We start from the raw sequence: 15,208 nt of genomic DNA, 5'->3' as shown, positions 1-15,208 counted from the left end.
TATTCCCTGTGTACTGATCCTACATAACCTGCTAAATTTGTGATTAATAATGTTAATATATGTCCTTTGGGGCCATTTTTAAAATAAAAAATACACACAAATATTTATGTCTCTGCTCTAATACATTAGTCACCTATTGTCTATTTTTTATTTCATTGCTTTATGACCTTATTTAATTAGAATTTATTCCATTTGCTTATTTGAATTTTTATTTATTCTATCTCATTTATCACTTTATTAAAGTATAATTATCAAATTAATAAAGTAAGGAATAATCTGTTAATATATATGTTCTAAGAAAGAATCTCCATAATCAAGATAATGAACATCTATAATTTTTTCATGTTATAAATCTGGTATTTTGTGTTTACTTAGGTAGTGCAAACACCTCAGACCTCTCCTGTAAGCAATTTCAGAAGGTACAATATTGTTAAATACACTGGAAATTGATATCTTTAAAATGTAGTTATCAGTAACATAGTCTGTCAGGCCCCAACTAACATGGCCAGAGACATAGGAGACCTGGCTCTTTTGGGTTTGCAATTTTAACCCAACACACTCTAATCCAGGAACCCTGCCCCCACCCAAGACCTTGTAAGAGATCTGGCTGTACCATTTCCCAGCTCACCCCGCTCCAGAATCCTCTCTGCCAGTTCATGAGCAAAAATGACAGAATCTGGTTGAGAACTGCCTCTTCTATTATTCCATCCTTCTAGCTCCAGGAATGTCAGAAAACTAACAGTTCTTCACTGGGATGCCAGACAAATGAGCTTACAATTAAATTTTAAAAATATTAGCAACAACCTAACTGCTGAAGACAACTACCCTTCACAGAACTACAAACTTTATTAGAATACCACCTCTGAAGAAATCACCAGGTATATCACCATATCCCCAATAGAAACATATTGGAAGCACAAAGATCGTCAAAACGATCCTGAACCAAAATATAAATGCTGATTAGATTATTTCTCATCTCAAGTGATATTACATAGCCATGGTTATCAAAGGAGTACGGTACTGGCATACTTGCATACCTACATGTAAATGAATTAAATATAGTAGAAGGACTTTACTTAAATCTGCACAATTAGAATGACACTATTTCCACCAAACATGCCCAAACTGCATACTGGAGAAAGGACAGAATCTCCAAAAAGTGATGGGAAAATGAGATGCCTATATTAGGAAGAATGAACTTAAACATTTTTTGTCCAATAAATGAATAAATGAATGAATAAACAAACAAACAAACAAACAAATAAATAAATAAATAAAAACCTCTCCAAATTGGAAAAAAAAAACCCAAAACCTTTAATGAAAGATCTGAAACCGACAATACAGTATTCTGTCCTGTGCAAAAGGCATCCAATTTCTGTTCGTTTGTTACCCTATCAAAGTAATGTCATTATTACAGTGGTGATATATTTTGCTATATTGTCTTTTATTTTCCCATGCAAGATCTATAAAAGGGTAAGACCACTGAAGTCCTTTCTAATCCAGTACCCTGAGCACCTTTAAACAATACGAATGGTATCCAGTGGGAATAAGTTCCCTAGTCAATTTGAGATTGAGTTCTCTGTGTCCTGAAATAACACTGTGTTATGTTTTCATTAACAGGGTCACTCCAGATAACTATGGTAGGCAAACAAAGACAAAGTCAGTAGTCTCTATTGTTTAACGTATATCTGCAGTCCTGCAGACCAACATACCTCATGTGTTCTTACAAATATGTTGGTTAAATGTCTCAGTTGTATTAACTGCTTAATTAAGTACAATAGTTAATAATTAGTCGATTTATAGAAACAGACCTCACAGAGATTATATTTCAAGATATTATACAATACTAAATAATACTTTAAAGAACAAATTTTAGTATTGAATTAACTAGAAATCTCATAAAACTCTAGTTGTACATCTTATTATGATACTTTATTCATCCAACTGTAAAAATGCAAAGTATAATCCATCGCTGTATTGTGAAGTATTTAACTTTTGTTTGATCTTCTATTAAGTCTTTCTGCCCACTGTCTGGTGTTTTGATAGACAGCTGTGATCAGGCAAAAGTGATGATGTAGGCCATTTGGCAAAGAAATGTAAAACTTTGGGCATGGGTTGGTGTTCAGAATTAGATTTAGGTAAAATTTTACTAAGATCTTATTTACAAAGATAAACATATATGTTTTCACAATAAATTTCAGGATAAACTTTATTAAAAACATGAGGAAAAGTTTAATGACATCATTGTGTAGAAAGATCATTCAATTTAGACTGAAGCAGAAAGATTCACAGTGCTTTGAAAGTTGGTCAGTAAATATCATATTCACTTTAAAATGTTAAGTTTTATCTATATTGGTATAGGATATTGGTGTGAATTTTGAATATAAACTATATTTCCAGAATTAAAATCAATTTCAAACACTGGGTTTCACAATGTGCAGTAATTAGTACAGGTTTCTGGATATTAGAAATTTACTTTGGGATTCAGGTAGTTGTTTACAAATCTTTTCATGGCATTTTTCATCTCTTTATTTCTTAATGTATAAATAGCTGGATTTAGGAGAGGCGTAAAAACAGAGTAAAATACAGCAAGAAATTTATCCAACCAGGTGATATTGAGAGGCCACACATAAATAAAGATGCATGGTGCAAAAAAGATCATCACCACTGTGATGTGGGCAGTGCACGTGGACAGGGCTTTATTTGCACCAGCTTTAGAGCTCTGGCGAACAGTGATAAGGATGTATGTATAAGATATGAGCAACAGAATAAAGCAGGTTACAGCCACAACCCCACAGTCAGCATTCATTAGAACATCCAAATCACCGGAATCCATGCAAGCTAGCTTGATTACCAATGGCATGTCACAGAAAAAACTATCTATTTCCTTAGGTCCACAAAAGGGCAGCTGGACAATGACCACCAGGTGGCTCATGGCATGTACAAATCCCGTCGTCCATGAAGTCAACACCAACCTAGTACATCTTTTCAGGTTCATGATGGTAAAATAGTGGAGTGGTTTGCAGATGGCCACGTAGCGGTCATAAGCCATTACCACCAAAAGCACCATCTCTCCTGCAGCAATGCAATGGGCAAAGAAGACTTGAGACATGCATCCTGCAAAGGAAATGGTCTTGTTTTCCCTGAGAAAGTCTGTGATCATCTTAGGAGTGGTAACTGAGGAAAGCCACATATCAACAAAGGACAAGTTGGCCAACAAGAAGTACATGGGAGAATGGAGATTAGGATCAGTGGTTATTAAGATCAGGATGATAATATTTCCAAAAACAATGAGAAGATAAAGCATTGAAAACATCACAAAGAGTAAGACCTGAATGTTCTTTGAGTTGGTAAGTCCCCAGAGTATAAATTCTGACACCACAGACTGATTGCCTCCATCCATTTTACTTAGAATGTCTTCAAGAGTAGCCTGGAAAAAAAAGAAAGATTATATTGGAAGTATGATGTAGTCTCTCGTAGTATCATTAGACATTCACATTGAAACTTGCCTAAATAGAAAGGCATAAATTAAAGAGAAATCTAAGACAAATATGAGTGACATTGCTGCCCAAGCTGAAAGCTAATGAGTCAAGAGCAACTCCCCAAGAAAAGAAACATCAGGCATGAATGTCATTCACATGGTCTATCAGAAAATTCCTTTTACATGACATTACTGAGGAAAGCAAAAAAGCAATGTGAAAACCGAAAAATGTATGTTGTTTCTTTGGGGAAAAAAAGTCCATTTTTTTTTTACTAGCAATCATGACATTCTATGACAAAAATGGGGATTAAACTTGGAAACTGATGGCAAACTGCATCGAATTTCATTACAAATGGTATTATAAGATCTTAACATTTTGTCAGAATGTATATTGACTTCTTTTAGCATCAGTAGAATACTATCTGTGTCATCTCTGGAATGGGAGAGGCTGCCAAGAGTCTATGGTGCTGAACCTTAGACTCCTAGCAGCAAGGGGTATGGAGCCTGCAGCGGCAACCTTCTGTAGCCAGGTAGGACTCCCAGTAGAAGGAGTGGGACACCAACCCACGCACAAACCCTTTAACCCAGCCACACATTGACTCGCCCAACTCGAGTCCCACACCATGAGAAAGAGCCCACTCCTAACACTATTAATAACATTCTGCTATACATGCATACAGGAGACTAGCAAAACTGTCATCTGAGAGGCCTCACCCAGCCGCTCATGAAAACAGATAGAAACCCACAACCAAACATTATGTGGAGCTTGGGAAATACTGTGGAAGAGGGGTAGAAAGGGTTGAAAGAGCCAGAAAGGTCAATGACACAACAAGAAACTCGTAAAGGATCACAGAGACTGAAGCAACAAAGAGAGAGCATCCATGGGACTGATGTAGGCCCCTTACACATAATGTAACAGCTTGGTCCTTATGTGAGAACTCTAACAGCAGGATCAAGGGCTGTCTTTGACTCTGTTGCCTGCCTTTGGATCTCTTTCCCCTAACTGGATGGCCTTGTCTAGCCTCAGTAAAATACATGCTCAGTCCTACTACAACTTGATATGCAAGGGTGAATTGATATCTTTGGCAGGTCTCCTGTTCTCTGAGTGAAAAGGGAGGGAGCATAGGGGAAGAAGAGAGACAGGGACTGGGAAGAAGGAGAGAGGGGAGGTGATATAAAGATAATTAATTAATTAATTAAAATTTAAAATAATAAGATTAAAAATTTTAGCTTAAAGCTCTAAAGAACATTTGAACAAACCTTAGTTGGGAAGCATACAGAGGGCCCTATAAGACATACACAGGCATGAGACTGAAATGCAAAAATCAGGTCAATAATTATTCATTAATAAACATATATCATAGAATTTGTTTATTCAGCTATACTGATTAGCAAATACTGTAAAAATTAGCTGTGGAAATGGACTGACCAGAGCACAAGGCAAATCACATTAGGCCTGACCTCTGAAAGTCACATCTATTTCAATCTCAACAGTAGAAAATATTTATCTTAAATCACATAAACTAACATTGAGAGCACTGAAGATTTTGAAATACTGTAGTTTCCATGCATGAATAATATGCTACCTACCATCATCCTATCATTAGTATATTTTCTTATTATTTCACTTTTCTATTAATCATCTGTGTTATTGTAAAGAACAGAATGAATTACATAAACATGTAAACAAAGTTGTCCTTTGATTGTCAGCCTTAGATGAGTTTGGAGTTATACTTTCAGTGAGCAGAAATTATTCACCTCAAAGAACAAGCAGCATGCTTATGCTGATATAATAAACAATACAGAAACCAGATGGTGAAAAGTCATTGTCCATTTTCTTCTCTCTTCAGAATTCTCCTGGAACATCTAAATGTATGGGTCTTATTTTATTCTAGAGCAAATAAACAATAAAATCATGATGTCACCATCACAATTATTTTACATTTCTGTTTTCTGTGGTCTCAGAAGTATGGAGTAGGGATGAAAAACAAGAAACTTATGAAGACATGAGGTACCACATTTATCTGCTAGAGAAGCCTGATGGAGATGAGGAAACACATGTGCTTATGGAGATTTACCAAATGTCTAAGGAAAATACACTGCTTACACAATGAAGAGTTCATGTTCCTTGAATTTTTTCCCACATGACAAAGTTTCAGGTCAACCTGAACCTGAACCTTTTTTTGTATTAAATATTTTATTATTTATGATTATAATTACATCTTTTCTCCCTTTCAGTTCTCCCCTCCAGATTTTCCACATGCTGTTCTTTGTTTTCTTTCAAATTCAGAGGGAGAACGAGGCCCCCTAAACTAACCAGGAAAAGCTCAAATCAACTCACTAAGAAAGAAGAAGCAAGCACAGCGCCCACATGGGTCTTCACCAAGTCCTCAGCATATAATCCATTGATTTCATTTTAGTAATTTTATGAGACTCCTGAACAGCGTGGGTCTCTGATTCTTGTGCCTTCTCTTAGGGTTTTTTTCCCCTTTTTTATTAATTTATTCTTGTTACATCTCAATGGTTATCCCATCCCTTGTATCCTCCCATTCTTCCCTCCCTCCCATTTTCCCCTTATTCCCCTCCCCTATGACTGTTCCTGAGGAGGATTACCTCCCCCTGTATATGCTCATAGAGTATCAAGTCTCTTCTTGGTAACCTGCTGTCCTTCCTCTGAGTGCCACCAGGTCTCCCCCTCCAGGAGACATGGTCAAAGGTGAGGCACCAGAGTATGTGAGAAAGTCATATCCCACTCTCCACTCTACTGTGGAGAGTGTTCTGTCCATTGGCTTGATCTGGGTAGGGGTTTAAAGTTTACCTCCTGTATTGTCCTTGGCTGGTGCCTTAGTTTGAGCAGGACCCCTGGGCCCAAATCTGCCTATCATAATGTTCTACTTGTAGGCTTCTAGGACCCTCTGGATCCTTCTACTTTGCCATTCTCCCATGATTCTCTCATCTAGAGTCCCAATAGGATGTCCTCCCCTCTGTCTCAGTTTCCTGGTAAGTGAAGGCTTTCGTGGGACATGCCCCTTGGGCTAATATGCAGATATAAGTGAGTATATACCATTTGAGTCTTTCTGCTTCTGGGTTAACTCACTCATTATGATCATTTCTAGCTCAATCCATTTGGGGTTTTTGATTTTGTTTTTCAGTTGGTTTGTCTTGTCCAACTTGATATGATGGGTTCTGTTTTATTTTAGTATTTTTTTTTATTTTGTTGTGTTTTGTTTTTATCTCTTAGAACTCTGTTATTTTATAATGATAGACACAAAGGGAGTGGGTCCAAATGAAAGAAGAAGTGAGAAGGAACTCAGAGGAATAAAGGAAGGGAAACTGGATTCAGACTATATTGTATGAGAAAATAAACTGGAATAAATAGGAGAAAAAAGAAAATCACAGCCTTCTCTTTCATTAAATTTTACACATACAAATTATTCAGTATAACATTACTTGTACATGTTTTCAAGGCTAACTATGGTACTGGATATCCAATTGGTGTGCTCTTCCCTGACACATACCACTTCTAATACTCTCAAGAATCCTTAGGTGGCTGTGACTTTTTTGCATAGGGTTCAGGACTCCTGGGTTTTCCCCCTTCTACTGTGGCATGTCTATTGGTGTTAGGTTTATTGAGCTCAATTTTGGCAGTCATGATAGAACTATGCCACTACAAAAAGAAATTACTAAGAGAGTGCATTCATTTAAGAATACTGTCAAACTGTCCTTTGAGACCTCTGTTAGAAAGTAGAACCAAGTCTCAAGTAAAGCCTTTTAAATTATCTCCTCAGCTGGGTCCTGTGACACACTCCTGTAATCACAGCACTCAGGGAGGTAGAGACAGGATTTAACTTATTAGAAAATTTCCTTTAAAATGTTAGTTTTTTATAGTAATACATATAAAAATATTAATGAAGAAAAATACGTTGAACTATCTTTTTAAGAGCCTAAAGCCAAACTATACTATATATATATGAAATATACAAGTGAAGATACACATTTGATATGCAAATTGTTTTCAGGAACATAAAAACCACTACATTCTCTATTCTCTCACTCAGGAGCTATCAATACCATCCAAGATTGATTAAATACAATCAATTAAAGCATCTCTGTAATTTTTACACTTAACTCAATAAAAATCTCCTAGAATATATGATGTTTTTTTACTTTAATAAATATAAAAAACTGATTAAAGTAAACTAAATGAATTATTATTTTAAGACTCTACAAGCAAATTTTCCATTTTCTTCTATGTTTGTTGCATTTTCTGCACTGACTGCCTTTTTTATCAAAGTGCAAAATCTTTAATAGTCTCAGTAATCATATTTCTGTGTAATCATAATTACACAACTATATATATACCATGTGATAGGCACAGATAGCTGAAAGGCAGCATTCTAGTAGCTTCTAACAGCTTGTTTTGCTGGCAGATTGATTGTCATTGTGTCATGTTTTGTTTTGTTTTGTTTGTATGTATATTTTCCTTTTTACATATAGTTTTAAATGGAGTAGACTTAACATCCTTTTCCCTTTCGTTTTGTTACAATACCAATACCTTTCACTCCCCTCCGAAACATCATCCCCTCAATACTGTTCTCATGCAACTCCTCAGTGGCTTAGCCTCTTTTTCCTTGACTCTTAGTGTTACATGTATGGGTGTGGGCACGCGCTCGTATGTACAAGTGCATATAAATTCAACCTTTTGAATCCAGTTTTGAGCTGTGTATAAATTCTGGGCTGACCACTCTACATTTAACAATAATGCATGGGGCTCATGCATGGGAGATTCTAATTCTTCTGGCAGAAAATGGTCGGCGGAGCTGATTTCCACAATAACTACTTAACATGCTTTCATTTTTTACTCCCAATTTTATGTGGAAAGTTGTCTTATCTACTGTGAGGTCTTGGATTTTAATCCAAAAATATTTTGTCTGGTTAAACTGAAGTGAGTTATTTTAAAAATGTTAACTGGACACTAATTTTATGGATTACCTAATAAAAAAACAATTAACTTCTGATGTAGACATGAGTATAGGAGAGGAGGAAAAAACATATTAGTTTGACTTAAATTGATGAAAATACATTCTCAACTTCACATATAATGCTTATTGGTAATAAGAGATAGCTATAATATTTTATTAATTACCTAACAGAAAAATATTAGAGAGATGACTTACCAAAATCTCAACTTTCTCTTTGGGCAGATTTTGTTTCATGTCTGATGTGAGCTTATGAAGATATTCATGTTGTGAAGAGATAGTTCTGCCCTTAGCCTGACCTATCTTCACTTCCTGAAATTGTCCCCTGTGGGTTCTGTGTTACCTGTTCTGTGTTCTGAACAAAATGAGAATCTTGGAAATAATTATCTTGGACATCGCTTAGGGATTTCCACGTTAACAGTGATATTGAGTGCTACATGTTTGTGAAAATAGAGTGACAAGTAAAGTCCCCTCTTAGTCATCCCAGCATTAATAATATTAGCCAAGTTTTCTAAGTTACTCACTTCATCAATAAGGAAGTTTGCTGCTGTTGCCTGATCTGTTATTTTAACACCATAATCTAAGTAACTAAAATATTTTAGTTATGAGATCACATGCTAAAAGTGAGAGATATAACAAAGACAAAATCTATGCTGTGAACATAATTCCCCAATGTATATCATATCTGTGTCAAATATTGGCCGTATGACTAATGAAGTCATTTTTATAAAACAGTGTTTCTTTCACTTAGCTTATTTCTTAACCAGGCTATCACACAAATAACTGAGACTCTTTTATAATACAAGGCCTCATAACACAATCTGAGCAGTTTTAAGTCTTTTCTTAACACTTTCTGCTATTTTGTCTTACTCCCAGCAAACATCACAGCAATACTTGCACTTTTGTTGATTTCCTTGGCTCCAGTTCCACCCTCTTCTTTCTTGGATCTCTCCTCCTGGACCTGGCTTCTCTCCCTGACTCCTCCTCCCCTGGCTGGCAGGCAGTCCAGCCCTATTTTCTCCCCTGCTCATTGGTTGGCTGTAAACTGCTTTAATGACATAACAGGGGGACAACTGGGGAGCAGAGTTTACACAACATTTAGACAGGAAATCAGAATTTAAACTATACAATAACTTTATGCCTACACCTCTCCCTTTTAGTCTAATAAAAGGCTCATTTTCTAACAATAACAGACTATATGTAATATAACAATTATTAAAATTATTAGGTAAGACTTACATTTGTATAAACTATTTTACTATCTATCAATTGCTATCATCCTAAACAATTTAATTGTGAGACTATAAATATCTAGTCTTCAACCCCATCAGAGAGTCAAAAAGGAATAAATATTACCTAAATATAAAGGAAGTGCAGAAAAGCAGCTTCCAAAAGTATAGAAATGACAGCGATTTTTGGCTGCCTGGAGAATTCCTTCAAAATTTGGCCATAATGATGGAGCATCATCTTCAGGCTTCTGGCCCAGGATATTCCACAGACTTTTCTGTGAAGCAATAATTATAAAGGACTTGCCTACCTTGTCCTTGTAAAGCTCAGCAGTCAATTCTGCTACAGCTAGTTTGTCCTGGTTGGACAGTATTCTGTCTGTCAGCGACACAGAGGCATTTTTTAACTCATTGGCTAGCTTGACACATATGAAGAAGCCTTTGATACTCTCTGAAATAGAATGGAGTGCTGCCAGGAGCAGACCTGTCTCAAATCAAAAAAGCCTTAAATTACCACAGTGTTTAAATGCCATAATCTGAAGATCTCTGAGGTTTGTGAAGACCAGATACCTACCTATCTTATCTGAATTGCTTGATTCTAGCTATTTTTTTATCGGACAGTCTAGGAAACATGTTTTTTTGATTAACTAAATTAGTATCTAACATGACTATTAGTTTGATTGTCTGACTAATATACATTTCTTATTTATCCTAAACAGCTCATACTAGTAGCTTTCAGAATGGCTAGAACTTAACATTGCAGTTTGATGAATTACATAGGTACAATTACAGCATGTTGTAACAAAATATAATACAAAGACCTACACCAATGCAAGATTTTTGGCTTCCAAATGTTCTCTGGTCTAAAAGTAGATTCAATAATCTACCTTTTTACTTCTCATTCCCACAACCAACTCTTTAAACTCTTTAAACCAACAAAAAAAAATCTATTACCCATAGAATAACCAAAAACCCATACTTCATGGCATGTTGTCTCAGTTTGTTGGGGGAGGGGGAGAGGGGCAAGAAAACTGGGATATTGTCTAGTCTTAAAACTGTCTCTTAAAAAGCAAACAAACCAAAACAAAAAACAAAAAAACAAAACTAACTGAAACAGTTGCTGTCCAGTCTTTGAATACTGAGAAAGTTCAGAGCTTAACTGAAGTCCTGACTGGAACAGTCTGTGATGCTGGATGACATAGCTAGCCAGCTTGAACTTGTCCCAGATGAAGACTTTCAAGAAAACAATGTGATTGAGGCCATCTGCAAGGAAGGATCACCTGGGCTACTTGTCTTATCTTTTTTGGTGTCTGGTCCTCTTGCTCTGTAAAACATGTAATCTTTCAAAGGGTGTTATATATTTTTGTATTAGTATATATGTGGGCTGTGCACTGAGCACAGTTCAGTTAAAAATGACTCTTTGTAAAACATTTTTTTAGCTACGCCATTTCAAAGAATGGCATGATAGGTTCTGAGAAATTTATAGCCAAAGATCTGTAGGTCATTCACAGTTTAAGTCCTGGCTGAAGACATTTTCATGTCCCAGTCAGTTTCAGAGCTGTTCCCATGTGGAGGAGTCAGCAAATTATGCTTGTTCTACAGTTTGAAGTCATATAAGTATAGACTAGTATCATTTAGCAGTCTCCTTTTTACCGAGGTCTGTTTTATATTTGACCTCTCTCAAAGGGGATGAATAGTACCATTATCATGTTGAAATCAAAGCAAGGTTGAATAGATATCCTCTTGTGGGCTCCCGAGCACTTGTATTACGCCAAGCCACTACCTGCCTTCCATAAGAAGGCCTCAAGTTTAAAGAGACAAGTTGGTTGCCATGAGCAATAGAAAATGCATGTGTTTTAAATAAACCTTATATAAACTCTTTTTAATTTCAGAGTTTAAGCATACCCTAGGCATCTTGTAGATTTGTTGCCGCTATTTTTTGTCCCATCCCTTTTCTCTATATGGGATGGACGGTTCCTTCTTTTAAACACATGTGTTGGGGGATTGTCTGATGTATTCCGATGCCAATTACTGCTTGCTGTCTCTGTGACCCACCTTTTGATTAATAAAAAGCCATCCCATGGGCAGGGCAAAGGAGATAGGTGGGGTTTGGAGAGAGAGAGAGAGAAAGAGAGAGAGAGAGAGAGAGAGAGAGAGAGAGAGAGAGAGAGAGAGGAATCCTGGAGAGAAGAAAAAATAGGAAGGCCATGAGGAAGAAGGAGAGAGACCTGAAGGGAAGAGAGAAAAGCTGCCATGGGTTAGATGGAGGAGAAGCACATGGCTGGTGTGGATGGAGAACATTAGCAAGTATTTGGGATTATGGATGGGAGGTAGCTTGATAAAAGTTATTGGAAGCAGATGGCATGGGATTGAGGCTGGGATCCCATGCCTGCCACACTATGGGAGGTAATTTAGAGGCTTGATATCTGCCCTGCCCCAGGTTAACTAAGGCTATTTTAAAATATAACAAGTTTCTGTGTTTGAATTGATTGCTAGCCGGGCATACAGATAATATCGATAATTTAAAAGCAATACATAATGAATTACAGCCTTTGAGTTTTTGGGAACTAAGTAGGCTGGCATCTACTTTGCCACCTGTATAGTCCCCTGTGTCTCTTTGCATCAGGCATGAGTTCCTCCTGTCCCCTGTGAAAATGTCCCACCTTTAGAAGGATAAGCCAGCTGTCAGTCAGCATACAAATGCTTTTCGACTTGGGAGGCATGTGGTGTGTATGTTTGTCTCCCAGCCTAACTTTGGGTCCTTGCGTTCACCAACAGAACTTATCTCTCAGGCCAAAACGCCCTTTGGTACCAGTTCTCCCATGGGAGACCCATGTTCTAAGGATGTTGGCTAGCCTTTTTAGAGCAGTGTGACATCATTTCTCCTTTGATGTGTACTCGTCTTCTAGATCAGATCCACTATTAAGAAAAAGGAACTTATATAGTAACTTTAAGGACAAGAATTGTCATTTTGAACTCTAGACTGTCTCTGCAAGTGGCTTATCAGCAGGGAACTCCCACCCAGGCAAACCTAAACTGACCACTTTTTTCCTGCAGCAGGGGCTGCAAGAAGCAGCTTCCTCATATCAGCGGGGGTTCCCTCCCTGACTTTATTGTGTAAGTCAGGATGATGCAGAACTCAGAGATCTGCCTCTCAAGTGTATATCACTGTAACTCAAAACCATCAGACAAAAATCAAACAAAAGATTTGGGTCAGTTGTTCCAATTTAGGCTGCAACAAGAGAAGCCCTGTTCATTATTTTTTTTTTTTTTTGATATTTAAATGTTAAAACGTATAGTTAGACCCTTTCCAGAAATAGCTGACAAGCACTTTGTAGCTAGCGAGCCTGGAGCTCCATCTGCTATCAACTTTCCATCCTCCATTGAGAAGAACTCTGATGGGTTGTCTTGATTTGTCTCTTCCTTCTTCAAGTCTGTCCTATTCTGATTTTTCACAGAGAATATACAAAACTGCAATTGTCAATGAAAAATTATTTGTATGCTGAGATAAACTCAAATAAACACAGAAGCACTGTATTACTGTGTCTTCCATCTTTTTCAATACACACACACACACACACACACACACACATCTTTAATCTCAAAACCCTTCCTAAAAAACTTTAACTTTCTTAGACCCCGCCTCCATTCTAGCTTTTGAAGTTCAGTGGCTTGAGGCTTTCTCTCTGTCTCTAGTCCCAGCTTCCAGGAGAGGCCTGGGTTTGGCCTCATTCGCTGGATCCTGACTCCTCCCCCACTCAGGGAATTTATTCAGTCCACAAGTATTTGCTCTTCTGTTTTACAAGAGTCAGACCAGCAAGGGACGCCCTTCTCAAATGTGTTTTTCTGCCTTGCCTAGGAAAGTCTGGCTTTGAAATGCTTGCTTGTTTTAAAGAGCCACTTTTTCTTTTTCTTTGCCTCTCCGGGATTTGTATATAAGGCCCTGCTGCTCTGTTGGTGGTCGGTCTAGTCAGGAAGCTGTGAGCCCTGGGCTTAGAAACTGGTTCCCCTTTTCAACATAACTAAGAAACTGCTCTGTAAGTGGGTGGTTTTGGTGGTGGTGGTGGGGGGGGGGGTTGTTTTTGTTTTTGTTTTTGTTTTTGTTTTTACATGTGTTCTTGCTAGACTATTGATATTCTGCCCCTTGTTGGACACCAATTGTTGAAGTTATTTTTATAAAACAGTGTTTGTTTCTCTTAGCTTATTTCTTAACTTGGCTATCACACAAATAATTGAAATTCTTTTATAGTACAAGCCTTCACAGCACAATCTGAGCAGTTTTAAATCTGTTCTTAACTATGCTATTTTGTCTTACTCCCAGCAAACATTCAAAGCAATACCTGCACTTTTGTAGATTTCCATGGCTCCAGTTTCTTCCTCCCCTTTCTTGGATCTCTCCTCCTGACCACTCCTCTGGCTTCTCCCCCTGACTCCTCCTCCCTTGGCTGGAAGGAAGTCCAGCCCTATTCTCTCCCCTGCTCATTGATTGGCTGTAAACTGCTTTATTGACATAACAGGGAGACAATTGGAGAACAGAGTTTATACAACATTTAGACAAGAAATCAGAGTTTAAACTAAACAACAACCTTATGCCTACAATAATGTGTGATCTGTAACTGTATGTGATATTAGCGGGTAAGAATTGGATGCCACAACTATGAACTCTCTGGAATATGAACATTTGCTCTATTGATCTTAAAAAATTAAGGAGTGTACCTCTCGAGCAATTTGACTTGATATGGCTTTGCAATAAACACTGCTGATCATAAAATAAAAGTACTACACATGATTTTTTAATCAGCATGCTTAAAGTCTAATTATCAGAAATTTCTTCACAAAATTCTATGTTTTTGTTTATAAAAATAACACAAATGGGTGCAATGCAACTTTAGCAGCATTTATTTGCAGATGAGACAACACCAAATATTAATAGATGTCTCTTATAGAATTTATGTGGATCCAATAGATAAAACATATGTGTGTATAAAACAACATATATGTAAATTGAAGAGAAAATCTTCTTGTGTTCTTTGAGAAAGAAAACTAGTAAAAGCAACACTATTAAAACTTGAAGTGTTCTTCCCAGCTGGGTTTACAAAGTATAATGTATATTGTTATGTAAGACATAGACTAGGGGCTGGAGAGATGGTTCAGTGGTTAAGAACACTTACTGCTCTTCCAGAGGTCCTGAGTTCAACTCCCAGCAACCACATGGTGACTCATAGCGATCTATAATGTCATTTAATGTGTACTGTATACATAATAAATAAATCTTTAAAAAAAGACATAGACTGAATCATGTAATATTTTTGTATATCCCTCAACTCCATAAAAATTATTTTGTATATTATAAAAACAAATTTTTGATGGCCAGGTAGTCTTCCTCAAAGCATTTATGATTTACAGAAAAAGACATGTACAATTTAGAGTACGTCAGGAGACTCATTTTCTGAAGTTAGGTATAGTTTAGAAACATTAGTTGTTTATCCCAATTCATTTTAACGTCTTCCTGAGAGTTAATT

At 36.9% G+C, this 15,208-nt stretch overlaps 1 protein-coding gene across 2 annotated transcripts; it reads right to left on the bottom strand.

Moving 5' to 3' along the window:
• Positions 1 to 2,421: 2,421 nt before the first annotated feature.
• Positions 2,422 to 14,082, bottom strand: LOC311594696 (olfactory receptor 4K14-like). Of its 2 annotated transcripts, none has more exons than XM_084776597.1 (2): positions 14,033 to 14,082; positions 2,422 to 3,430 (listed from the first exon to the last, which is right to left on the bottom strand). In XM_084776597.1, exon 2 carries the CDS (start codon positions 3,401 to 3,403, stop codon positions 2,465 to 2,467), a length of 939 nt encoding a protein of 312 aa, XP_084632723.1. In that variant the 5' UTR covers positions 3,404 to 3,430; positions 14,033 to 14,082; the 3' UTR covers positions 2,422 to 2,464. The 2 variants fall into 2 exon arrangements, with proteins under 2 accessions (XP_084632723.1, XP_084632722.1); XM_084776596.1 differs by having other exon boundaries at positions 14,027 to 14,063.
• Between the last annotated feature and the right edge of the window lie 1,126 nt (positions 14,083 to 15,208).

Source organism: Acomys minous, assembly GCF_964271855.1.
Source record: "Acomys minous genome assembly, chromosome: 3".
Lineage (NCBI taxonomy): Eukaryota > Metazoa > Chordata > Mammalia > Rodentia > Muridae > Acomys > Acomys minous.
Note: the sequence above shows the minus strand (reverse complement) of the source record. Positions and strands in the feature narration are given on the sequence as shown.